Source organism: Pavona decussata, unplaced genomic scaffold, assembly GCF_977016875.1.
Source record: "Pavona decussata unplaced genomic scaffold, jaPavDecu1.1 SCAFFOLD_191, whole genome shotgun sequence".
Lineage (NCBI taxonomy): Eukaryota > Metazoa > Cnidaria > Anthozoa > Scleractinia > Agariciidae > Pavona > Pavona decussata.
In genome coordinates, this window is record NW_028145600.1 from 223,539 (window position 1) to 247,435 (window position 23,897).

Consider the following 23,897-nt stretch of genomic DNA (forward strand, 5'->3'; position numbering starts at 1 on the left):
AAAATCACTTCTTTGGAAAACCCTTACTCATGAAGTCGAAGCAATATCTTTACAACATCTTTCATATCCACAGTTGACAATTCCTGATACGGATGGCTCAAAAATCCGAAGAAATCATGCCTGACCCGGACGCCATAATTCGACTTTTCGCCGAGAGAGGCTGCCGGGCGCCAATTTGACCGGATGTGACGTCAACTTTTGTTGGATGATTCAGATACAAAAATTTGACGAGTCTTCTCCCCCGCCCCTGCAACGGTCTCTTGTAAATTCTGGTTTCTTCGCGGGGTAATATGATTGGCTACTACTGATGACGTCACGTAAGCGGTCAATCTGTGGGCCGCCATTTTGAAAATGGTTGTGTGTTTTGGTGCCCTGTTTCGTGAGGTTGTGGTCTTGCAAAGGTTTGCCGAAAAATGGAGTTAGCCAAGCAGGTGTTCGGCAGCAGCGAACGAAAATCAACAGAGGGCTACAGCATGTTCAGTATAAAAGGTATGTTGCCAAGATTTATGCGGAAACTTTAACGGTCACAGCTTCATTCAAATCGCTGGACCTTTGTATCGCGATCATATGGAAGGGATAAATAAATAATGAGGTAGGAAGATCAGAAAAACTTTTCAGGCGTGTAGTTTAAAATAACTGAGATTGTTAGCGAAACACAGGACGAAAGACTCAAGTTACGTGACTGTATGACAGAGTGAAAACTCGTGTGAACTTGCTTGTAATTTAGACAACTGTTTGACATCTGTAGCCGAGCAGCACCGGTGAAGGAAATCCACGTATCTTCCGTCTCTTTTTGTGTTAGATTTAAGCTTAATAGCGTGTTTTGCTTTTATAACACTTCTGTAATACTGTTTTCACTCATACATGATGAAACCTTTCCGAAATTAAACAAGGAAGTGGAGTGTGTTTTTGGACGTGTGTAACTTGATGCTGTTAATTTGATTTGAGAAAATCCGTTCGATGTTACTAATAAGCTTATTGTATTGTTCTAGATAGAGCTGATTATCTTGAAACTAAACATCTATCGTTCTGGGCATTTTTTGGGAAAAAAAAAATTAATCCTACTGATCGAATTGAATGTAGGTCAGGCTTTTCTTTTATCTTGTTTTCTTCCTTTATGGTAATTTTCTTATTCTTACAGAAATACAGTTATTTCGATTGGTTTATTATATTGTTCTATTATTGGTAGCTATTGTCTTCTTCTCAGTCGATATCAGGGTTATCATGCAACAAGTCTCTCTGTATTAAATGACAGCTTAAAATGGAATAAAAATTTTGCACTTGGGTTTTGCAGTCAGAGATAAATAATTTGTTGTGACTGACAAGACGTCTATACCAAGATACAACTGTACCTTGTCTCTGTTCAAAGTTCTCCATACATGTATATTGGGGCATTTTGAATATGACCTTCTACTAAAGTGTGTTGTTTCCTGTTCACTGACTGATGCAATATTTGGTAAGATTTCTGAACAGCCCCATACATTTATTATGTATACATTTGTGCAACTCAAACTCTATTCACACTTGCCTTTTTTGGAAGAGGGTTAGTGTGACAGTGCCGTACATGTAAAATCAATGCTTGGGGCCATGTGTAAAATCTTTCCAATATTTTAACAAAGTAAAAAAGTTCCTGATTCATATTCATCACATCAGTTCAATATATTGACCATATTAAACACTGAACTTGTTAGAATTGGCTTGAAGGGTGTGAATTTTATTTCTTAACCATTAAATTCCCAATATTTACTTGCAAACTTTTAGGTCATGAGTATGTATTACATTGTAAATGAAATGATCAACAGAATAAAATGTCTTGGTGTTTATTAACTAATTCTCGTAACTGCAAACACAGTCAACTCTCTAGTAAGTGACCACCCTTGGGGCACGACAAAGTGGTCGCTTATGGGAAAGATCAACAAAATAAGTCTAATACTGGATTGATTAATTAATGACATAAAAATATTACCTTAGCAGCTAAAATTAGGCAAATAGAAACTAATTTATTTGATTTTTTCACATCTATTCATTCTTCTGATGAAACTTTGTATAGTATTTTGGAACAGATCACTGCACATAACAATTCCTGTTTACCTACAGATCTAATTATAGCCATCTTCTCTGTCTGTAAACTGTTGTTATCTGTCAGAAGTCCAGGGTAGTGTCATTAAAAATTGAACTTTTGTCACTTCTGAGTAATGATTTACTAACGATCATATGTGATTATGTTGGGTGGTCGCTTAAACAGAAAACAAAAGAATATGTGTAATTTCTGGCCTAAAAAGTGCTCGCGGTCCCTTAAGAAATTTGAGAGGTGGTCGCTTACGAGGGAGCTCTTGAAAAAACAGTATTTAACTGAGAAACAAAGTCGCTTACGGGAGGTGGTCGCTTACGAGAAGTTAAGGTCGTTATGAGAGAGTTGACTGTAGCACCATAAGAATATTCTTTTGGAAGACAATAAGGAGAATATATTATGAAAGGTGTTCGTCATCATGGTTTGAAATGATAGCTGAGTTAATCGTCAATCGTCAATCAGTCGACACCATCGCCTGATGAAGACCAGCAGTAAATGTACATTGTATAGCGGTTGAAACGTCGTGATCCACATCTATGTGACTCAATCGTGAGACAAACGATCAACTCAGCTATCAAGGAGAATATACTTGTTATTGGCTGACTTAAGGTTACTTATAGGGAAGGAAGGTTGAATTTTTCTCAAATAAATTTTTTTAGATATTGTTGAAACAAGAAAGGGATGCAAAGTTTTTGAGAAAATGGCCGTTAGAAATCTCAAAAAGAACGCGAGCTATCTGAAAAACAAAGTTTTGTAGGAAACGTGGTGAGCGAGTGAAGGTGTCATAATCCAATTTCTGCGGGATTGTGTTGATATATTACGCGGCAAAATTTACCCGCAATCTCGAATAACCAGCAAATTTGCATATTTTTGCCATCGTGTTCATCACATATCACGGCGTTGTATGTAAAATTTTACTGTGAAACAGCGTTCCATTTTGGATTCAAGCATTGTGTAAAAGGTTGTTATGGAGAAAGCGAAACTAGAAAAATCGCCTTGGGTGAAAGTTACGAAAAAAACGGGCCCAAAGAAGGTCAAAAAATCATTTGACGAAGCCTAAAAACTTCAGCTGGCGGAAAGCGACAAGGGTTCTTTGTACAACCAGTCAGATTTTCTTTCAAACCCATCCTTGTCAAAAGACATCAGGCAAGCCGGATAAAAATAACTGCCTCGGCAGCAGAGAAATTCGAGGACAAGAAATCGGATAGTGGAGAGTCAAACATCAGTTCGGAGTCCAAAATCGAAGATGCCGGCAACAATTCAGTCACTTTCGCCGTTGTTGACCGGCTGAAAATAAGCAGCGAACTTTAGCGCGCAGCCTCGTGTACTGATAGGGGTGAGAAGTGCGTGTCTCTTGTCAACTCCGCTGGGGCTGCCAGTTTCATGTTCTGCGTCTATCTGCCATTTTCTTCTTTGTTTTGGTTTCGCCGCTGGCTTTCTCGCGCCAGACTTAACTTTTCCCATAAAGAAATCGCTTTACAATATTACAGTAACACTAAATGCTTCCGCGGGGAATTTCGATTGTTTCTTTTTATCTACAGAACTCCCCAGGGAATGCTTCTTTGTGTTTGATTGGCCGGCGGCGTGAGCGCGTTGACAAGTATTTTAATGAGTTGCGAAAACTCTGTAAATGTTTCACGGCCAAAAACACGGCTTTTGTGTTTGCGCGAATTCCCCATCTTCAAATGAATTAATAGGGTATGTAGATTTGCCAGATTTCAACGAAATTTGACCAAAATGGTCATCAGATATTAATGCATCAAAGTGTGTCAGGCTTTTACGAAATTCAAAATATTTTTCCTGTGACGTGTTAACATCTGGCGCGACTACAAAAATTTTCCATTGTCCATCGTTAGGATGGGTTTTCTCACAAATCAATAGGAATAAAGAAAAAGCCTGACACACTTTGCTAGCCTATTATCTCCTGATTGATATTGTGCAGTCTGTTTAGTTGTGCGCCTTTACATGAGAGTGGGTAATTCAGTTAGGTACACGTCGCTAGTATTGAGTTTGCAGGCCTCTGAGCGCTTATGTATCCAACAAAATAAAAAAACATTGATATTTTCGCAAACTTCAATTTATCAGCTTTACAGTGATATATAGTTTTCCGTGGTTTTATCGAAAGCAGCGCGCGTATGCTAGATTTTCCTGAAGGCACTCGCGAAACATGGAAGTAACCTTAACCTTTGCAGTAACAGTGTTGGTTATGTTGAATCAATTGTAATATTCAAAATCTAAATCCAAAATGCCAAGTTGTTAAGTTGCAGGTACAAGAAAACTGTGATTAATTTTATACTCTCAATAATCAGTTGTTCATTTTTCTTCCTATAATGAACACTGTAACAGTGACATATCCATTCTGAAATAATAATAACTTTACTGTATTTCAGATGTGCAAATAATTTGTTTGCCATATTCAGATGTACATGTACAGTACAACATAGACCACAAGTTTGAGAACCCGAAATGCTGGTCATATGTAGGAATCACGACATGAAAATTAAGACTCTTTTAGGAACTGGCTGATTTTATCGAAAATTCAGGGCTTGAACACAAATGCGGGTTTTTACTCAGTCACGGTGGGTCAGCGGGTTTAAACATTCAAATGCGGGCCAGACCTGGCTGGCGCTGGTCACTTGGGGTCTATGGTATAACAACCTGTTGAAATTTACTTTGAGAATATTTTTCAGATGAGTGTCGGAAGTAATAATTAGGGACGTGTTCTTTGGTTTTGCCTTTCTACACTATGTGCTGTGATTGGTTGGTAAATATATGTACTTGTGCCACTTTATCAGCCAATCCTAAACAAGACCAAAGCCAGACGTAATTTATTTGCATGCTTTTCCTGTGCATTCATTTGCTTTCAATTCTGATTGCCAGGTTTGTTGCGCTGTTTGTGTCTGTTGTGATTGGTGAGAGTGTTAACATGTACATGCACTTTGGATTTGGTTTAATTTAATATGACACACTTAAATCAGAAAACTGCTCTAAAACTTTAAAAACTTTGTGGTGTAACTGGCTATACTGCCAATGAAAACACAAAACATGTCACAATCAAAATTTACAGCAGAATATTCAGATTTTAGGGACCTTTAGGGGCATAATAAAGGGCTACACAATACAGCAAGCTTCAAAATGTAATTCCACTCCTTCATATGGGATAAAAAACAGTGAATGACATGGCAATGTGAGCATTGTTAACTAATTTTCTGTGCAAGCTTTGTTTATAAGTACACAATGCTATTGCCATGGCAAGCATGACTTGTAAACTACATTCTATAGCTGAGTGAGAAGTGGTAATGACAAATGCAAAATTTTGTGTACTTCAAGACATTTAAAGTTTGATTCTTTTATGTGCTGAGTATGACTGAATTCACATATTCTTGTGCTACTTTGTAAGTATTGCTGTATTAAGACATTATATGTACACTGTAATAAATATTGATAAAGGAGACTACTGAGTGTGAATAACTCTTGAGTCATGGCACATTGTCATGACTAATGAGGCAGCTAACAATAATTATTCCATGCTGTTACCTTGACAATACTCGATCCTTTTAAAATAGCTTTTAGTAATGAGTTTACTATTCTACTATTTTTTCGCACTTACTTGTGCTTAGTACATGTATAATTTATATTCATGCATTCACGCACTTTTTATCATTCGTCAAAAGCTGTGCACAGTCTGGTAGCCGAAAGCTTATTTCTTTAAACAATTTTTGGCCAGAGAACGTTTTTAGATTTTAAGATGTATAATCATGGTCATTTTTACTAGAATTGTAATATTTTAATTTATCGAAATTGGTCTCTTGTGAGTCATACTGTGATACATGTACCAAATAATTATGTTGGAAATTATTAGCATAAATTGCAGGCTGTGGTTTATAATTTAATTGACTTGAACTAAACAGGAGGGCTGCTTGTGTTTAAAGAATGAATGGTGTACAGAGCCTGGCATTTTGGTTTTGAAGACAATGTGATAAAGAACCTGTTCCAATGCACAGTCTTCTCTCCCTTGTAGCACTGTGTGTTTCCAGTTTTTGACAAAAAAAGCAAATGAGACGTTAGCCATGTTTTTACTTGCATTTTATCCCACATTTATCAAATGCTGTTTAGAGTGTCATCCCTCGGTTTACATGCATGGCAATTTCAACAAAGTTGTTGCCCGTAAAAGACCAGGTAAGATTTTAACTGTATTTTTTGAGTCTGAAATTTCTAAACCAGTTACAAGGTTAGGCTACTTCCTTATGGAACTGACATGGCTGCCTGTTGTTTGGATGAAGGGCCACTGAAATTTCACAGCCTGTACTCCAACACTACAGGATTTAACACCTGTGTATTGCGCCCTTAGGAATTTTCTGAGGGGACAGCCTTGATTTAATTTTAATTTTCTTGGAAGGTCACTGTGGTGCGTTTGGCTTAACATCCAGGCATTGTGTTTTTGTCGTAATTTTAATGTTTGTTTTCATGTGTGTTAGAATAAAACGGCTGAAAATGTCACTAAGGTAATTGATTGATATCGCTCAGACGGCTCACTGTTTCTGCTGTTTGCACTGCCAAGAGTGAGTTTTACTTTGCGAAGTGTAATGGGGAGGGTTCTAATATTTAATATTTATGTGGGGATAAGACCTGCAACTAACAGCTCAAGTTATTTGACAGCAGCAAACCAAAATATACACTGTACTAGTGTCCGAGGAATGGAATCCCAGCAGCTAGACTGGTGGTCATTTGTAATGTCTAGTATGTAAAATAATTATATTCTTTCCTTTTTATCCATGAATACCACTCTACTAAGAGAACGTTCTCTTTCATTCGAAGCCCAAGGAGGTTGTTAATGGGTCATAGTTTTGTAAAATCTTATTAAAAAAATTGTAGTGTATGCATATCAGATTAAATCTTGCTAACACCTGAGGGTTTAGTCAGGAAGCTTTTTCAAGTTGATTTCTCTCAAAAGAGACGTTTAACAATCTCTCTTGGGCATTTAATTTTGTGATCTTTCTAGATAGTAGTGCCATATTTTATTATTACAGAATATACTGCATTAAGAAAGTATTAATAATTAAAAATTACCTGAAGAGTAATATTGGCCACAGGCTTATAAATGTTACCACTAGGTAACCAAAGTTGGTTTTTAGAATGTCTTTGTTCAAAATTAATGGAAGACAAATTTGTTTCAAAATGTCACCAGATACATGTATTTCCCTAGAAGGCCACATCTGCCCAAAAAACACATGATTATACAGCTGTAGCTATAGTTAGTGTTGAAGTACTTAACCCTGGGAAAGGGGGGTGGGGAGGGGGATTGCCACCTACTGTATGCAGACTACAGTAGCTTTGGATGTTACTGTTACTTATAACTTTTTAATAATACATGTATGTACATGTATAGAAGCACCACCAAGCCTTGTGAATATTTCAGAAATTTATCTGCCTGTGGATTAAACATTTTTGTGTGATAAGCCAATGTGTAAATATATTTTCAGTGACCACACAGATCATGGCAAACAAAATAATTTTGGCAAGGAACTTTTTCATCTGTATTTAGAATATTTGTGTGCAACTTTCCTTCCTGTTTTTACATACACTGTACACGTAGGTCATTTGAGTGCTCTTCTTTTAGTTTTGGTTAATAATTACTCTTTGGAAGGTTTTGGTGGTTGTCTGAACTTTTGGGGAAATCTAGACATCCAAGATTGAAATCATGATGTAATTCCAGTGTCATGTGTCATCATCACTTCGCATTTTGGACCTCAAAGACAACAACGTCCAACGTACAGTCATGTACTTAATTCACCCTCCTAGAGTAGCATAGATGGCCAAGATCAAGAAACACTCAAGAAAGCGACCATGTCAGGGACACTGTGAAATTATAATACACTAGCTGTCTTTTATTATGTTACTGTTGCATGAATTTGCATGTCCTTAGTGAAGTGCCTCAGGGCACACAAACCATATCTCACTTGATCATTCAGTTGAATTGGGAATGCTAATTTGAGAGCTGGGTGGGGTGAGGGGGAGGGGTATTAGGGATGGTGGGCAATATACCAAGATCCAGCTAGTGTCACAGGGAACAACCAAAACAGTGAAATTGTACGTATACAGTGTACATGTATAATAATTATATAACAGGCTACGCTTTTTATACAGTACTGCTTGAAACCGCATGTACATCGGCTTTTGACACGAGGGCAGTGCGCTCATTTTGCCGTTTTTATGGAAAGCCACCCATTTAACTAGGGTGGGACATTTGTTCTAGGATCAATTTCTACCTCTCTCTTGAGTCCAGTCTTTGTTCCTCCCTGCGAGACTCTGGGGGAGGAGCGCTAGCACAGGCTCATTTTCCCAAATAGAAGCTGGTAATAGACCCTTCTCCAAAATGGCAGCCGAAAATTCAAATAAGTTAAAATTAAAAACGTATACCAGCACAAGAAGGACCACTTCTACTTTAGTAACCCTGTAAAGTTTCAGCATATCAGGTGTAATATCAGCTGAGAAAATGTAAGTTGAAAAATGAAAAATTTACAGATGTTTGTATGACTGAGGATTGACGTGTACCCCCAGTCATACAAACATCTGTAAATTTGTCAAATTTCATCTTACATTTCCAAAGCTGATATAAAACCTAAGATGCTGAAACTTTGGAAGCTAAATACTAAAGTAAAGGTGCTCTTTCCAGTGCTGGTATCAGATTTTTATTCAGTTCATTTTTAACTCATTCAAATCTGTTGCCGCCATTTTGGAGAAGGGTCTATTGAGCCTACATTTATTCAGGTTCAAACACAGTATTTGGTTTGAGTTACAAGTATATACATGTATCACAAATTGTGTAGTTCCAGAAAGTACCCATGTCCCCTCCCCCCTACGGAAGGGATTTTTCTAAGACCCCCCCCCCCCCCCCCCACTAAACAGCTGTGGACATTAAATTTTTTTTGGCCCTTGAGACCCCTTCCCAGCCCCCTGGAATTTTCAATCTCTTCTGTGGGAGGTGGGGGCGGGGGTGTATGGATATTTGTATTTTCTGGAACCATGCACAATAGATGTGAAACATTTTGTGAGCTTAAAGTTATGAGAAACACTTGGTTACCATTTAATCATTTAAACTGTACAGTTCCTTTAGAGAGATTTGGCATAAATTTATATTTCTTTCTTTCTAAATGTCACTGGAAAAAAGTCGTTTGCAAATTCAAATTTGCTTAACTGTAAGTGTTAAAAATAGTTTTAAGTGAAATAAGTGGAATGTATAAATTACAAAACTTATGTTTTAATGCACTTTAATGCTGATTTTTGCTGTTCAAAGAAAGTTAAAGTCAAGCAAATCAAGGCAAAATATACAGTCCGACCAGCTGCAGCGCATTCTTCCTTGGCTGGTGTGGTACCCATGGTTGCAGATCTATACATGTTTGTTAATTTGCTCATTTGACAGAAAAATTGATTCTAAAATAGCATTTGAAATTTAAATCTTCATTGACTTTAATCTGGCAAATCAGTTGTTGCCTTTTTTGGAAGTTCTTGAATACATTTTGTGAGCTGTCATCTTGTAGTCGACTCCTGTAGCCATTTTGGAAAATATTGCATTGCTCAAATGAAACCTCTAGACTGCAAAGTGTAAATGCAAATGGTGGTGAAGGACATAAAGAAACAAAAGCCTGCTTTATTTGGGAGCAAACAACTGATACGAAATGTTGTGTTTTGTTTAAACAAAGCAACTCTCTCAGGTACTGCCACATCACATGCAATTTAATTTTTAGGCTTCAGCTAAATTTATTTACAAAAATCACTGTTGGAAATGTAAATTATTTTTAAGAGGACTGGGGGAAATCGAATTCGCTTCAATGATGTGTGTAAAATTAATTCCTGAATCTCTCTAAGGAAAAGGGAAATTTTGGCAAGTTCAGTGCTTCATTGTAGCTGATGGAAAACTTTAACTGCTGTGATAAATTAGTAAAATGGTTTGCATTGTACGCCGCTATACATGGCTGGCCAGTGCATGCTCAGTTTTTGGCCTAGTTGGATTAGAGTCCTTGTGTGGAGTCCTTACAAACTGAGAGTTCAGATCTGTGTTGCGAATGGTGAAGGGAAATGTAAAATCTGCAAGAAGAATTTATCTTGTATGTATCATTAATGCTTTTAATTTGAAAATGCAAAACGTTCTATGTTACTTTATTTCCTATGGCTAATTTCCAGTATTCTAAAAGATTGCTAGAGCTTCTAAACAATGAGTGGGTGCTAAAAATGCTCTGTTGCACAATATAAAGCTCCATCAATGTTTTGTTTCAAATTTGTAAATGATTCACACAATAATTTAATTTGCATTTAAAATTATGTGTCCAATGTTTTTTATTTAAAAAAAATATGGTTAAATTTGATTGTTTGTTCACTCATTAAGACTAAGTGAACAAGAACTTGTGAATAGATAAAAAATTAATGGATTTTTAAAGGTCCTACATGCAAGTGAAAGAAATTTGGCAAGTGAATAATACATGTACAGTAGTTTCAATCTTGATTAATCCCTTTTTAGGTAGAAATTAATTTAATCATTACGATGTTATGAATTGTACTTATTTTAGTGCTCAACCTAATGAGCAGTCCAGAATCCCCCATTCAGGACCACAGCCTTTGCTTCTAGTTTCTGTGCTTTTTCTTAAGGTCCCTCCTGTTTTTCTCTTCAAAATTTCCTTTTGTTGGGAGAACTTGGATTGTCTTTTTCCCAGTATGCCTGGACTGTCAGTGACTGATAAATGCATCTTTCTCAATTTTTTTTCGTCAAGATTTTGAATCTTAATGTCAGCATCCTGACCACCCTTATATGCCATTTTTCAGCTCCTGCCCATTTTAGTACCAGAAGATCTAGAATTATTAATATTACTAATTTTTATTGCTGTCAAAAATTATACATCTTTTACTTTAATAAAAATTTGTTGATAATTAATTTTCATTGACAAGCTTGTGAGCCATTGGTCTTAAAAAACAAGAATATGTACTAGGTAGTTTTGAAAGGTTCTCTTACTGGAGCTTTTAGTGTGGTCTACAGTTCAATACATGTAAGGCAAAGCATAGTTTTGTTTTACTTTGTTCAGTGTGCGTCCTGTAGTTTTCTCATTAAATATATATCTCGGCAGGATTTAACTTCTGAGTGTATAAAATTAAATAAATACAAAATAATATGCTGTAACTGTCTGGTAAACTATTTTAAGTTCATAAATTAAAATTCAGTTATAATCACCTGTAAATATTATTCTGTTAAAGTATTAGCTAGAATTTAATAATTATAGCATGTGATAATGAAAGATCACAATTTTCTTGAATGATTACATATATCTCACTACAAAATGAATATGAGTTTAATAATCGCAGAAATTTAAGCTCAACATTCTTGTCCCTTTAGAACAATACATTTGTTGTTCTAAAACATCTGACAAAAACTGACATAAACATTCTGTAAATTCAACATTTTGTCATTAAAGACAGTTGTTAGTAATTTATTTAATTTATATTCAGTGCTTTGACAACTTGTTTATGATTTTTCCTGACCTTGATCTATGCAAACAACTTTAGCACAGTCGCACACTTACACCTGTTGTTTGTTCAAGAGAGCGTGGGACCACAAAAAACAATGGAAGCCATGTATTTAATATTATTTTTTAGCTAATTGCAGGACGGTATTTTTATTTTCAGCTCCCACACTGAGTGAAGACGAGGATGAAGATGGTGGACATGATAACACCCTTGCATGGGATGACTCCTCCATTCATGTCGCTAGTGGCAGCACTCCAGTCAGTGGCTCCTTTGTACCTGCTATTGGAGGCCCATTCTCTGCTCTCACTCCCAGCATGTGGCCACAGGATATCCTTTCAAGAATTCAACAGGTGCATACATATGTTGCAGGTTAAAATGAATCCCAGGTTAAAATGATTTCAACCTAGGTTGAATTGTATTTTCCTTTGTTTCAGATGTAAATTACCTAACCTTAACAAAGGAAAATACAAATCAACCTAGGTTGAAATCATTTTAACCTGGATTAATTTTAACCTACAACACATACATCTTGATGAAATGCTTCTTCTCAATTAATTTAAAATTAAGGTTGCCATTATCTTATTTCCCTTAAAGAATTTCATTTCCTTGGTAGGAAGTAGAGAGGGTTGTTTATTTGGAACAGGTGGATGCGATCAGCTTGGTATTTTTTTGGTGCAAGTTTCAAAGTAGTCAATAATTATGCAATGGAGATCAAAATACATTTGACTCAAATGAAATAAATATAGAGAAGCTGCGATGCAGAGAGCAAGAAGGAAGAAGAAAGAAACTGCATAGAAATCTTTGATCTGATTAGAATTGCCACCTTTCACACCTATGTCATGACGCTGAGTGACACCTCCGCCTAGCTAGTATGTACATGTAAAATGATACCCACAGAATATGGGTAATGTTTGAGGTATACCTTTGGAGCTACAACCAGTTGCAAAAATAGTGAGACACTCCAACCAAAAATCGCCCTTTACCACTTCAAATTGCTGCCGCTCATAAATCTGTGAGACATGACAGTACCCCCCTCCCTCCCCTCCATACAAAGTTGTTCCTCCAAATTTTGAGCGTCATCTTGCATTGCTAACAACATTGATAAGGGGGGGAGGGGGAATGGAAAGCACGTGATCACGGCAACTTCATTTAAGGCCAAATATGTTACAGTGTCTCAAGTCTTTTTGCAACTAGTTGTCTGAGTTAGGGGTGAACATCCAGGCCCTTTTCTCGGATGTGGAGGAACGTACAAATGATGTTGACCTAAATTTGGAAAATACAACATCTATTTAGTACATCACTGGACATTTTAGGGTTCTAATTGGGGTGGAAGTGCGCTAAATAGGCCATTCGAATTCGTGGCATTGTCAATTCGCTCTTTGTGACGTTACGGAGTTTCTTGTTTTCTTCCGTTGTGTAAAAGAAAATGGTTTATCGTGGACATATAGATGCACAGACGAAAGCGTATGTGAGATGTCTTCGTTTGCAAAGCGATTTAACTGTGCGTGAAATAGTACATCTCTGTGGTATATCTCGGGCGTCCGTTTATTGCTGTTTAAACACAAACACTTGCGACAAGAACAGACAGTCACGCGGGACACGCGGGAGGCCTCGTGCAATAACTGGACGAGAGGAAAGGGTTATTGAACGAAATATCAACAAGCTGCGCAAGCAAGAAGGGAATTTTTCATGCCACCGAATAAGAGCTGAATCAGGGTTACATCACGTATCTTCGTGGACAGTAAATCGTATGTTAAAGCGGATGGGATATCGCTTCATGGAGGCTCGAAAAAAAGGTATCTTAACGGACAAAGATTACAGTGAACGTCGTCAATTTGCTCGTACGGTTAAAAGGACCTACCCGGAAGACTTTTTCCAAAATGGCATTTGTTTTTACCTGGATGGGGTCAGTTTTTATCACAAAACCAATCCGTTGGACGATGCAAGAACACCTCAGGGGAAAGTTTGGCGTAAACGGAATGAAGGACTCTCGTGCACTGCCAAGGGTTCGCATGTGGGCTCCGGGGGTAGAGTTGTGAAAATGATTGTGGCTATCTCATATCGGAAAGGGGTCATTTATTGTGAACAGTATGATAAACTGGATGGGGATTACTTCTCTGCATTTGTGCGTAGAAATTTTCCGAAAATGTTTACAAAGAGCGGTAAACAAGGTTCTAAGTTATTTGTGCATGATAATTGTCCTATTTTGAATTGTGCAAAGGCACGACGAGCTGTCAAAGACGTTGGGGGCAAATTATTTGCTATTCCTAAGCGCAGTGGCGATTTAAATCCTATCGAGAATGTTTTTAATGTAGTAAAGCGTGAGTTAAGGAGACAAGCGATAACATCACATCTGACATCTGAGTCATTTCAAGAGTTTGCGCAACGAGTGAAAAGTACGCTATACTCGGTGCGAAGAGAAATTATTGACAATACTATCGGGTCAATGTATAAGCGATTAGATTTAGTTCTAAACAGTAGAGGCGGCCGTACTAAATACTAAAGAAAAAATTGTCTAGGGGAGAATGAGGCCACAAAGTATTAAACACAAGTCTTTGCTTTATTTTGTGACTGAGGGAAAACAATGTCACACTATTTGGTTATGTCACGTCGAGAATGCGTGACTTTTGCAAGATCACAATAAAACCAAAACACTTGCACTAATGTCATTTGTAGTCAATCCTAAATAGTTATAAATGGCCAACGATAAAATACAGTCAGGGGTGAAAGCATTCCATGTGTTATGTATCATTTTATGACGGTCTACCATCACAACACGGTCTACCATCACTACAGTAAGAAATATGATATGTTATCTATTTTTAAGTCATTCGCTATGGTAGACCGTGTAGACCGTCACTGCAAAATTCGAGCCTACTTAGCAAACAGTTCACTTTAGGAAATTTAAGTCCGAAAGACTTTTCAATCACCGCAACACACCCAGTGTTCAACTTTTGTGTTAAAACTGTTAAAAGAACAGACAACAGCTTCCGCGAAAGAATATCTGCTGGGAAACTTTTCTAAATCGGCGTGGCTGTAGGTGATTAAATACACTTGCCGAACAGCTCTCGCATTCATAACTCTCTCTGATGCACCCGTGTTGCTAGCTTTTCCTCCAGCGTCTGTACTATTTTCTGTATCCGTGGTGTCCGAGTCACTGTTGCCATACTCTTTGAGAAATTCCATTGCAAACAAGTTCAGAGAGTAGCAAATAACCATGTAAGTGGCAAACTCGCGTTCGCCGCACTTTAATTTACGAACGTGTAAGTTTCACCTGTCGTAATTGCAATGCAAACACGTCCTGAAAAATGTAACTAGCTTAAAGCAATTTGCTGAAATAAGCGTGTATCACAATGTATATTCACAAAGGTCTAATTTTCAAGACTCATTTCTAAGCAACTGGTTTTCCCCTTAAAACGGCACGCGATCACAATAGAACGTGTGTTTATGTCCCTAACAAGAACGTCAACAAACGCTTATCTCCGAAATCTAATGACGGTTTTGGCGCAACCTATGCACGTAAATAAACTTGTTTGACGTTAATGCTCAGTAAATAACTTTGAATCACGTCCTTACAGACCGCACAAGCGAAAATGGCCTTATATCACTTCTTTATTTCCAAACTTAGGCATATTTTCTGACTTGCTAACTGAAAACAATGAAAATTGCGGCTATGACGTCATTCCAAAAATAACCCAAAATTACCTTTCTTCCTCTGCCATTTGTAATCCATGAAACATCCACCAATAAAACCCAATTTTGCCAAAACCCCTCACAAATAGCCAAACGTAGACCACTTCCCAAAGCGATCCATAAACTAACAGAATGCTCATACAGCGTCAAAGCGCTCAGACAACCAGTTGCAAAAATAGTGAGACACTCCAACCAAAAATCGCCCTTTACCACTTCAAATTGCTGCCGCTCATAAATCTGTGAGACATGACAGTACCCCCCTCCCTCCCCTCCATACAAAGTTGTTCCTCCAAATTTTGAGCGTCATCTTGCATTGCTAACAACATTGATAAGGGGGGGAGGGGGAATGGAAAGCACGTGATCACGGCAACTTCATTTAAGGCCAAATATGTTACAGTGTCTCAAGTCTTTTTGCAACTAGTTGTCTGAGTTAGGGGTGAACATCCAGGCCCTTTTCTCGGATGTGGAGGAACGTACAAATGATGTTGACCTAAATTTGGAAAATACAACATCTATTTAGTACATCACTGGACATTTTAGGGTTCTAATTGGGGTGGAAGTGCGCTAAATAGGCCATTCGAATTCGTGGCATTGTCAATTCGCTCTTTGTGACGTTACGGAGTTTCTTGTTTTCTTCCGTTGTGTAAAAGAAAATGGTTTATCGCGGACATATAGATAAACAGACGAAAGCGTATGTGAGATGTCTTCGTTTGCAAAGCGATTTAACTGTGCGTGAAATAGTACATCTCTGTGGTATATCTCGGGCGTCCGTTTATTGCTGTTTAAACACAAACACTTGCGACAAACACTTGCGACAATAACTGGACGAGAGGAAAGGGTTATTGAACGAAATATCAACAAGCTGCGCAAGCAAGAAGGGAATTTTTCATGCCACCGAATAAGAGCTGAATCAGGGTTACATCACGTATCTTCGTGGACAGTAAATCGTATGTTAAAGCGGATGGGATATCGCTTCATGGAGGCTCGAAAAAAAGGTATCTTAACGGACAAAGATTACAGTGAACGTCGTCAATTTGCTCGTACGGTTAAAAGGACCTACCCGGAAGACTTTTTCCAAAATGGCATTTGTTTTTACCTGGATGGGGTCAGTTTTTATCACAAAACCAATCCGTTGGACGATGCAAGAACACCTCAGGGGAAAGTTTGGCGTAAACAGAATGAAGGACTCTCGTGCACTGCCAAGGGTTCGCATGTGGGCTCCGCGGGTAGAGTTGTGAAAATGATTGTGGCTATCTCATATCGGAAAGGGGTCATTTATTGTGAACAGTATGATAAACTGGATGGGGATTACTTCTCTGCATTTGTGCGTAGAAATTTTCCGAAAATGTTTACAAAGAGCGGTAAACAAGGTTCTAAGTTATTTGTGCATGATAATTGTCCTATTTTGAATTGTGCAAAGGCACGACGAGCTGTCAAAGACGTTGGGGGCAAATTATTTGCTATTCCTAAGCGCAGTGGCGATTTAAATCCTATCGAGAATGTTTTTAATGTAGTAAAGCGTGAGTTAAGGAGACAAGCGATAACATCACATCTGACATCTGAGTCATTTCAAGAGTTTGCGCAACGAGTGAAAAGTACGCTATACTCGGTGCGAAGAGAAATTATTGACAATACTATCGGGTCAATGTATAAGCGATTAGATTTAGTTCTAAACAGTAGAGGCGGCCGTACTAAATACTAAAGAAAAAATTGTCTAGGGGAGAATGAGGCCACAAAGTATTAAACACAAGTCTTTGCTTTATTTTGTGACTGAGGGAAAACAATGTCACACTATTTGGTTATGTCACGTCGAGAATGCGTGACTTTTGCAAGATCACAATAAAACCAAAACACTTGCACTAATGTCATTTGTAGTCAATCCTAAATAGTTATAAATGGCCAACGATAAAATACAGTCAGGGGTGAAAGCATTCCATGTGTTATGTATCATTTTATGACGGTCTACCATCACAACACGGTCTACCATCACTACAGTAAGAAATATGATATGTTATCTATTTTTAAGTCATTCGCTATGGTAGACCGTGTAGACCGTCACTGCAAAATTCGAGCCTACTTAGCAAACAGTTCACTTTAGGAAATTTAAGTCCGAAAGACTTTTCAATCACCGCAACACACCCAGTGTTCAACTTTTGTGTTAAAACTGTTAAAAGAACGGACAACAGCTTCCGCGAAAGAATATCTGCTGGGAAACTTTTCTAAATCGGCGTGGCTGTAGGTGATTAAATACACTTGCCGAACAGCTCTCGCATTCATAACTCTCTCTGATGCACCCGTGTTGCTAGCTTTTCCTCCAGCGTCTGTACTATTTTCTGTATCCGTGGTGTCCAAGTCACTGTTGCCATACGCTTTGAGAAATTCCATTGCAAACAAGTTCAGAGAGTAGCAAATAACCATGTAAGTGGCAAACTCGCGTTCGCCGCACTTTAATTTACGAACGTGTAAGTTTCACCTGTCGTAATTGCAATGCAAACACGTCCTGAAAAATGTAACTAGCTTAAAGCAATTTGCTGAAATAAGCGTGTATCACAATGTATATTCACAAAGGTCTAATTTTCAAGACTCATTTCTAAGCAACTGGTTTTCCCCTTAAAACGGCACGCGATCACAATAGAACGTGTGTTTATGTCCCTAACAAGAACGTCAACAAACGCTTATCTCCGAAATCTAATGACGGTTTTGGCGCAACCTATGCACGTAAATAAACTTGTTTGACGTTAATGCTCAGTAAATAACTTTGAATCACGTCCTTACAGACCGCACAAGCGAAAATGGCCTTATATCACTTCTTTATTTCCAAACTTAGGCATATTTTCTGACTTGCTAACTGAAAACAATGAAAATTGCGGCTATGACGTCATTCCAAAAATAACCCAAAATTACCTTTCTTCCTCTGCCATTTGTAATCCATGAAACATCCACCAATAAAACCCAATTTTGCCAAAACCCCTCACAAATAGCCAAACGTAGACCACTTCCCAAAGCGATCCATAAACTAACAGAATGCTCATACAGCGTCAAAGCGCTCAGACAACCAGTTGCAAAAATAGTGAGACACTCCAACCAAAAATCGCCCTTTACCACTTCAAATTGCTGCCGCTCATAAATCTGTGAGACATGACAGTACCCCCCTCCCTCCCCTCCATACAAAGTTGTTCCTCCAAATTTTGAGCGTCATCTTGCATTGCTAACAACATTGATAAGGGGGGGAGGGGGAATGGAAAGCACGTGATCTCGGCAACTTCATTTAAGGCCAAATATGTTACAGTGTCTCAAGTCTTTTTGCAACTAGTTGTAGCTTGACAGCTTGCCAGTCCTTCTTGAATACTGTATATTAAACTTGACTGGTGAGCTGCCAAGTCAGTAAAATAATTTAATATATAATAAAAATACAGCTGCTTAATTATTCATGTACATCAAAATGCTGAACTCATCTGGTGAGCTGACAATCCGCTGAGCCACTTCAGTAATGCTTCTTCAAAAACTTTTCCTCGCAAATGCGTTATAAAACTTCTGATCAATGATCTCAGATTGTCTGATGAGACAATGATTGGCAGAGATGACTTTGTTGATAGCTTGTCAAGGAACCTACCAATCAGAAATGAGAAACACAAATTCACAGAACAAAGAAACCTCTCCAGATGTTTTAATTCCTCCCTCTCCCCAATCCCTCCTCTTTTTACTGTTAATTTGCATAAGTTATATTCTGACTATAAGAGGTTTAGTTTATTAAAGTAGATTAAATAGTTTTCTAGTCTGGGATGCAAGTCATCTTATTATACCATGAGCAGTAGACAATGTGTAGATATGATTGTTGGCAAAATTGAAAATGGTTTAGAACTTGGTTTTGTTAAACACCATCTAAACTGTCTTTTAATAACTGATCCCATGTGTTTGAAACTCTTCAGACAGAGGATGCTGGGGATCGCCCTACAGGACATTACGATGAATTTGGATTCATGGTTGATGGAGGTATGGTGGATTTGTTGTTCTTGCACCATTATAGAATTCTGTTAAACTAGTCAAACACAATTATTGCAAAAGACAGTGGGTAGCATATAATTATTGTAGCCAGACAAGCTAAGGCTCTTAACATCTAATTTCTCCTTACCATGTCACTGCATACTCAAACACACATGTCATGAGAATAAAGGAAATGATCACCAAAGATAACATGTCTTGATGTCTAAGCAAATATTCCCAACTAGCACCATAAGGAATAGCTGGAGAACATTAAGGAGAATTTGCATGTTGATACAGTGCATCCTGTCTGAAATTACCTGTGCATGTTTTTGACTTTAGGTTCAAGGTGCTATTAACAGTTTTCTTATAAAGGGGCCCATCTAATATCTGTGACCTGTATAACAAACATACATATTGTATGCATGGCCAATTTATTGACTGTACCATGCATCTTCATGCTTTTTTTTTATTCAGATTCAGAGTTTGAGCACAAAGACCCTGACCCAGGTAGTTTTGTGACCAGTGAAGATGAAGGAGTGAGACTAAAATGGACAGCTTTCTTGGAGTTCACTCAGAATCAAGATGTTGGCGACATGACATGGGACAAGGTGTGTGTGTACACGTGTTCAGTGTTAAGTAAAGGCCAGGTCTCACCATTCATTGCAATGTTTCAGACAGTATTAATTATACTGTACAGTACATGTATGTGCATTAGTAGTATTTTGAGTGTGTGTTCACCCAAGATAACACTTCCTTAGTTTACTCAATCTGGGCAGGACACTCAGTGTTGCATGTCAGTTGTGTGCGCTGTTGCAGATAATACTGATTGTTCGGGGACAGCCTGATAGGCCCTGTCCACCCAAATCCATTTTTGATCAGTTTTATTTGAAAACAGACCTATCCATTTCAGCGATTTTTAAAGAAGGAAGGTCTTTTTCTCCACCTAATGCTATGAAATAGATGACATGTACATGATGGAAATTCTCGAAAAAAATTTCCGAGTCTCCAGCAGGAATCAAACCCACAACCTTCCATGTGCCAGTTACTAGTCTGGATGCCTCATATCATTTATTTAATAGCTGGTTTTTTGTTTTTTAAATATTGAGTCATCATTTTCAGAAACCATCATTGTCATTAGTTTTTGCCATCCAAAGTAAATTTTATGTAAACGTTTAGGCCCTGTTTGCTTCACATGTGACCAGGAGCTCAGCTAACCAAATTAAAGAGTTTCCATTTACATTTATTTAGTAAAATTGGCCAATGTGTGGATTTGTCTTACCCACAATATTGTTTTGATTTAGTTTAATTTCCATGTGTTCTTTCTCAGGTGTCTCCAAGCTTCCCTCATTCAGACAAATTGCGAGAACTTGTTTATCTTGGGATTCCGCACAGCATGAGAGCCCCAGTGAGTGCTGACTTGATGCCATTCATTTTTGCCAGTAAACATGTATATTAATAACATGCATCACCATCCATTAAGGGTGACCAAAATAGCCAAAGTCAATCATCTCTGTTTAAAATTGGCACCAACCAACTTTGATGATTCTCAAGCCCAAGGATTTCACAGTAACAATCATTTTCAGTACTGTGTTGTTACCTTTTTGAAGAAACTACATTTAGTTATTCATCAGACATGGTGTTTAAATTTCTGGAAAGGCTAATTTGTCTGAGCCTACAACAAACTCAACTTACAGTATGTGTGTTTCAGCACTGCATGATGTTGAGTCTTTGATTTACAGCATACAAACGTGAGTAACATCACTGGAAGGCGTCAGGTCTCTCATCTTTGCAGCATCCTAATGCTCCAACATTATTCTCAGATTGAAGATTGGCTCTTGTTCTTTCCTAAAACAGTTGAATACACTGTACAACAAAGCATTTACATGATGGACAAGTCATGTAAAAATTCGTAACAGGATTCAGTATTGTCTATTTTTTTAATGTTTTTCTAAGATCTGGATGAGAATTTCAGGAGCTCTGCAGAAGAAAATCAGCAGCGATTTTACTTACAAGGTAAAGTTTTACTTAAGGTGTACATTGATGTATAATTTGTGTGTTGTCAAAATCAATTTTTAATTTAATGTTTTAAAAAAATTATCTGACTGTATGAAGCCTAGTGAGTGAGAGGCACTGTTTGGTGAGATAATTTAGTGAGTGGTAATGTACAGATAATTTAATTCCCATGCATCATTAGTGGGAATTTGCTGCTTTTCCTCAAATTATCTAGTACTGAGTAGATAAAATTGATTCACTGTACGTAAGGTATATAACTTAAAACTGCACTTTAGTAGACAGCGTTGTGTTGGTAATTGGAAATTTCACACACTCTTATTGTTGTACCTTGTAAACATTCATTTTAATAAAATTTCTTTAATTTCCATTATTAGCAAATTGTGAGAGCAAGTGCGGACGAAAATTCTATTATAGCGAAGCAAATTGAAAAGGTAAGACAGACTGACCTGTATTTCACAATAATTGATATTATTATTGTATACACTTTGATTATTTTTGGCTTGTAAGGGTGTTTCCTTAACTGTGTTTCTCATCTACAGTTCTCCTAATTCTGAGCTTCAACTATAATCATTATGTTACTTTATTGTATTTCTCAGTTACTACGCGCGGTGTGATTGGGCAATTCTGCTGGCCATATTTCACTGTACCGCGGCTCACTAAATTTGGAAGTTGTTCCTTTCCCACGTGCCTGATTAACCACAGAGATGTAATAAATATATTACTAACCTAATGTTTTCCCAGTCTGTACTGTAAGTTGTGGATCCTCATTTTTTACGTTTTGCACTTGGGCCATAAATCAATGGGAAAAAAGTTGGTCCGTAACTTACAGTATGGACCCCAAACTCGGTTAGTAAAAGGTATTTATTGTTTCCTTGAATTTATTGTTTTTTTTTTTTTTTTACTTCCTAGGATCTAATGCGAACCATGCCCAACAATGCATGCTTTTCATCACAAACAAGCACTGGGCTGTTGCGACTTAGAAGGATTCTAAGATCACTTGCTTGGCTGTACACAGATATTGGTTACTGTCAAGGAATGGGCATGGTAAGAGAAAAAAAAAACTTTAACCACCTGCAGTCAAATGGCAAGATTCACACACAGCTCCATAAATTAATAATTAATATACATTATTTATATGTACATTTTGTGACTCAAACTCTATTCATGCTCGGTCATTGTTCGATGTGTAGGAGTACAAAATAACAATAAATGTCCTATCCCTCATTGGCTAGTATGACAGCAATGTACATGTAGTGGTGAATATAATAATTAATATAATTGTAACAATATATAATGATTTATATAATTATTAATGTCAGTGTATAGGACTGTGGGCAATCTTTCCCTGCCAAATTTATTCCCTGTGTGGTTCAAGACAGGTAAAAGTAATATAATTATGATAATAATTATCTATACTAGAAAGGATAATAATCACCCAAGATAAGGGGATTTGACCTCATTTGACTCACTTTTTTTGTAATGTGCAGTTCCAGAAAAAATAGATCCCCACCCCATGAATGGCCATTGGGAATTCCTAGGGGGAGGGGGGGTCTTAAAAGCTAGAATTTTTGAAGCAAAGCAGGGTGCAAAGAAAGTCAGCTTTACAGCTTGCCCTTCGGGCAAGCTTTGGCTAGCATGTCAGTACTAGCCCGAAAGCCATTTTAACTAGCCTGAAAAAAAAAAATTCACAAGTGGTATTAATTTATTCACGATGTGTTTTAATTAGGTGATTATTTATTACCCGACTAGTTAATTAGTTAGCTGTTTCTTAATAATTGATAATCCACCATAATTTAACGAAACCTTTAATTAACGGTAAAAATGTGAACTATCAGTTGGCCTGGTAAGAAACTTAACACATTGGCACAATGATTCCCTGGTAAAATCCTTGGTCGTGATTGCCTTTGTCTTTCTTTCATTATAAACGTCAACTGATAATTAAATGATGAAGTAAAGAATTAAGGTGAAACAAGCAGCAAGAAGTTCCAAAAATTTGCAATTGTTTTTCCTGAACACAATATAACACATCTAACTGACTAGTTAACCTCTTATGAAAATTTCTACATTTACATTAAGTAAAAACTGTATTTTGTACCTGTTCAAAGTCTCATTACATTTTGTGGTCATTGGAACATACTTCACTTGCCCGTCGGGCAAGTGATGGTCAGAATCCACTAGCCCCGAGCTATCGGACACGACTTTCTTTGCACGCTGCAAAGTAACAAGCTAAACTGGAATTTTATGGGGAGGTGAGGTGCAAAAATAAACCTTCCGTGGGGGAGTATGAATATTTCCTGGAACTGCACAATCTCCCTAGAGTTCTAAACTGAAGTGCTTTTTACTGTGCAGATTGTGGCATCTTTACTACTGTTTGTTGAAGAAGAAGATGCATTCTGGTTGATGTGCACTGTTGTAGAGGATCTTGTTCCTACGTCATATTATTCAAGTACTTTGATTGGTGTTCAGGTGGGAATTACATTTAGCTACATGACTTGTGTAATAAACAATTACAGTTGTCCATTGCTTGTTTTCTCTTTGACGTACATGCTAGAATTTTACAGTCTGATGATTGGTGACCTCCTCAGAACAAACCCATGGTGGGGATGGGGGGTACTCCTCA

The 23,897-nt window shown here is 37.6% G+C and overlaps 1 protein-coding gene across 6 annotated transcripts in view; it reads left to right on the forward strand.

Moving 5' to 3' along the window:
- The first annotated feature begins 318 nt into the window (after positions 1-318).
- LOC146462116 (small G protein signaling modulator 3-like) overlaps positions 319-23,897 on the forward strand; it is a 48,450-nt gene continuing 24,871 nt past the window's right edge. For 2 of the 6 annotated variants that reach the window (XM_085086055.1, XM_085086056.1), the window contains exons 1-9: positions 319-489; positions 11,747-11,937; positions 19,210-19,273; positions 19,739-19,872; positions 20,592-20,669; positions 21,218-21,277; positions 21,652-21,708; positions 22,187-22,321; positions 23,627-23,743. In XM_085086055.1, coding sequence (XP_084942181.1) covers positions 414-489; positions 11,747-11,937; positions 19,210-19,273; positions 19,739-19,872; positions 20,592-20,669; positions 21,218-21,277; positions 21,652-21,708; positions 22,187-22,321; positions 23,627-23,743 — 912 coding nt within the window. In that variant the 5' untranslated portion in view covers positions 319-413. Of the gene's footprint in view, positions 490-6,020; positions 6,251-9,616; positions 9,787-11,746; positions 11,938-19,209; positions 19,274-19,738; positions 19,873-20,591; positions 20,670-21,217; positions 21,278-21,651; positions 21,709-22,186; positions 22,322-23,626; positions 23,744-23,897 lie in introns of those variants that run through there. The other 4 variants (XM_085086057.1, XM_085086051.1, XM_085086052.1 and 1 more) reach the window with 3 other exon arrangements.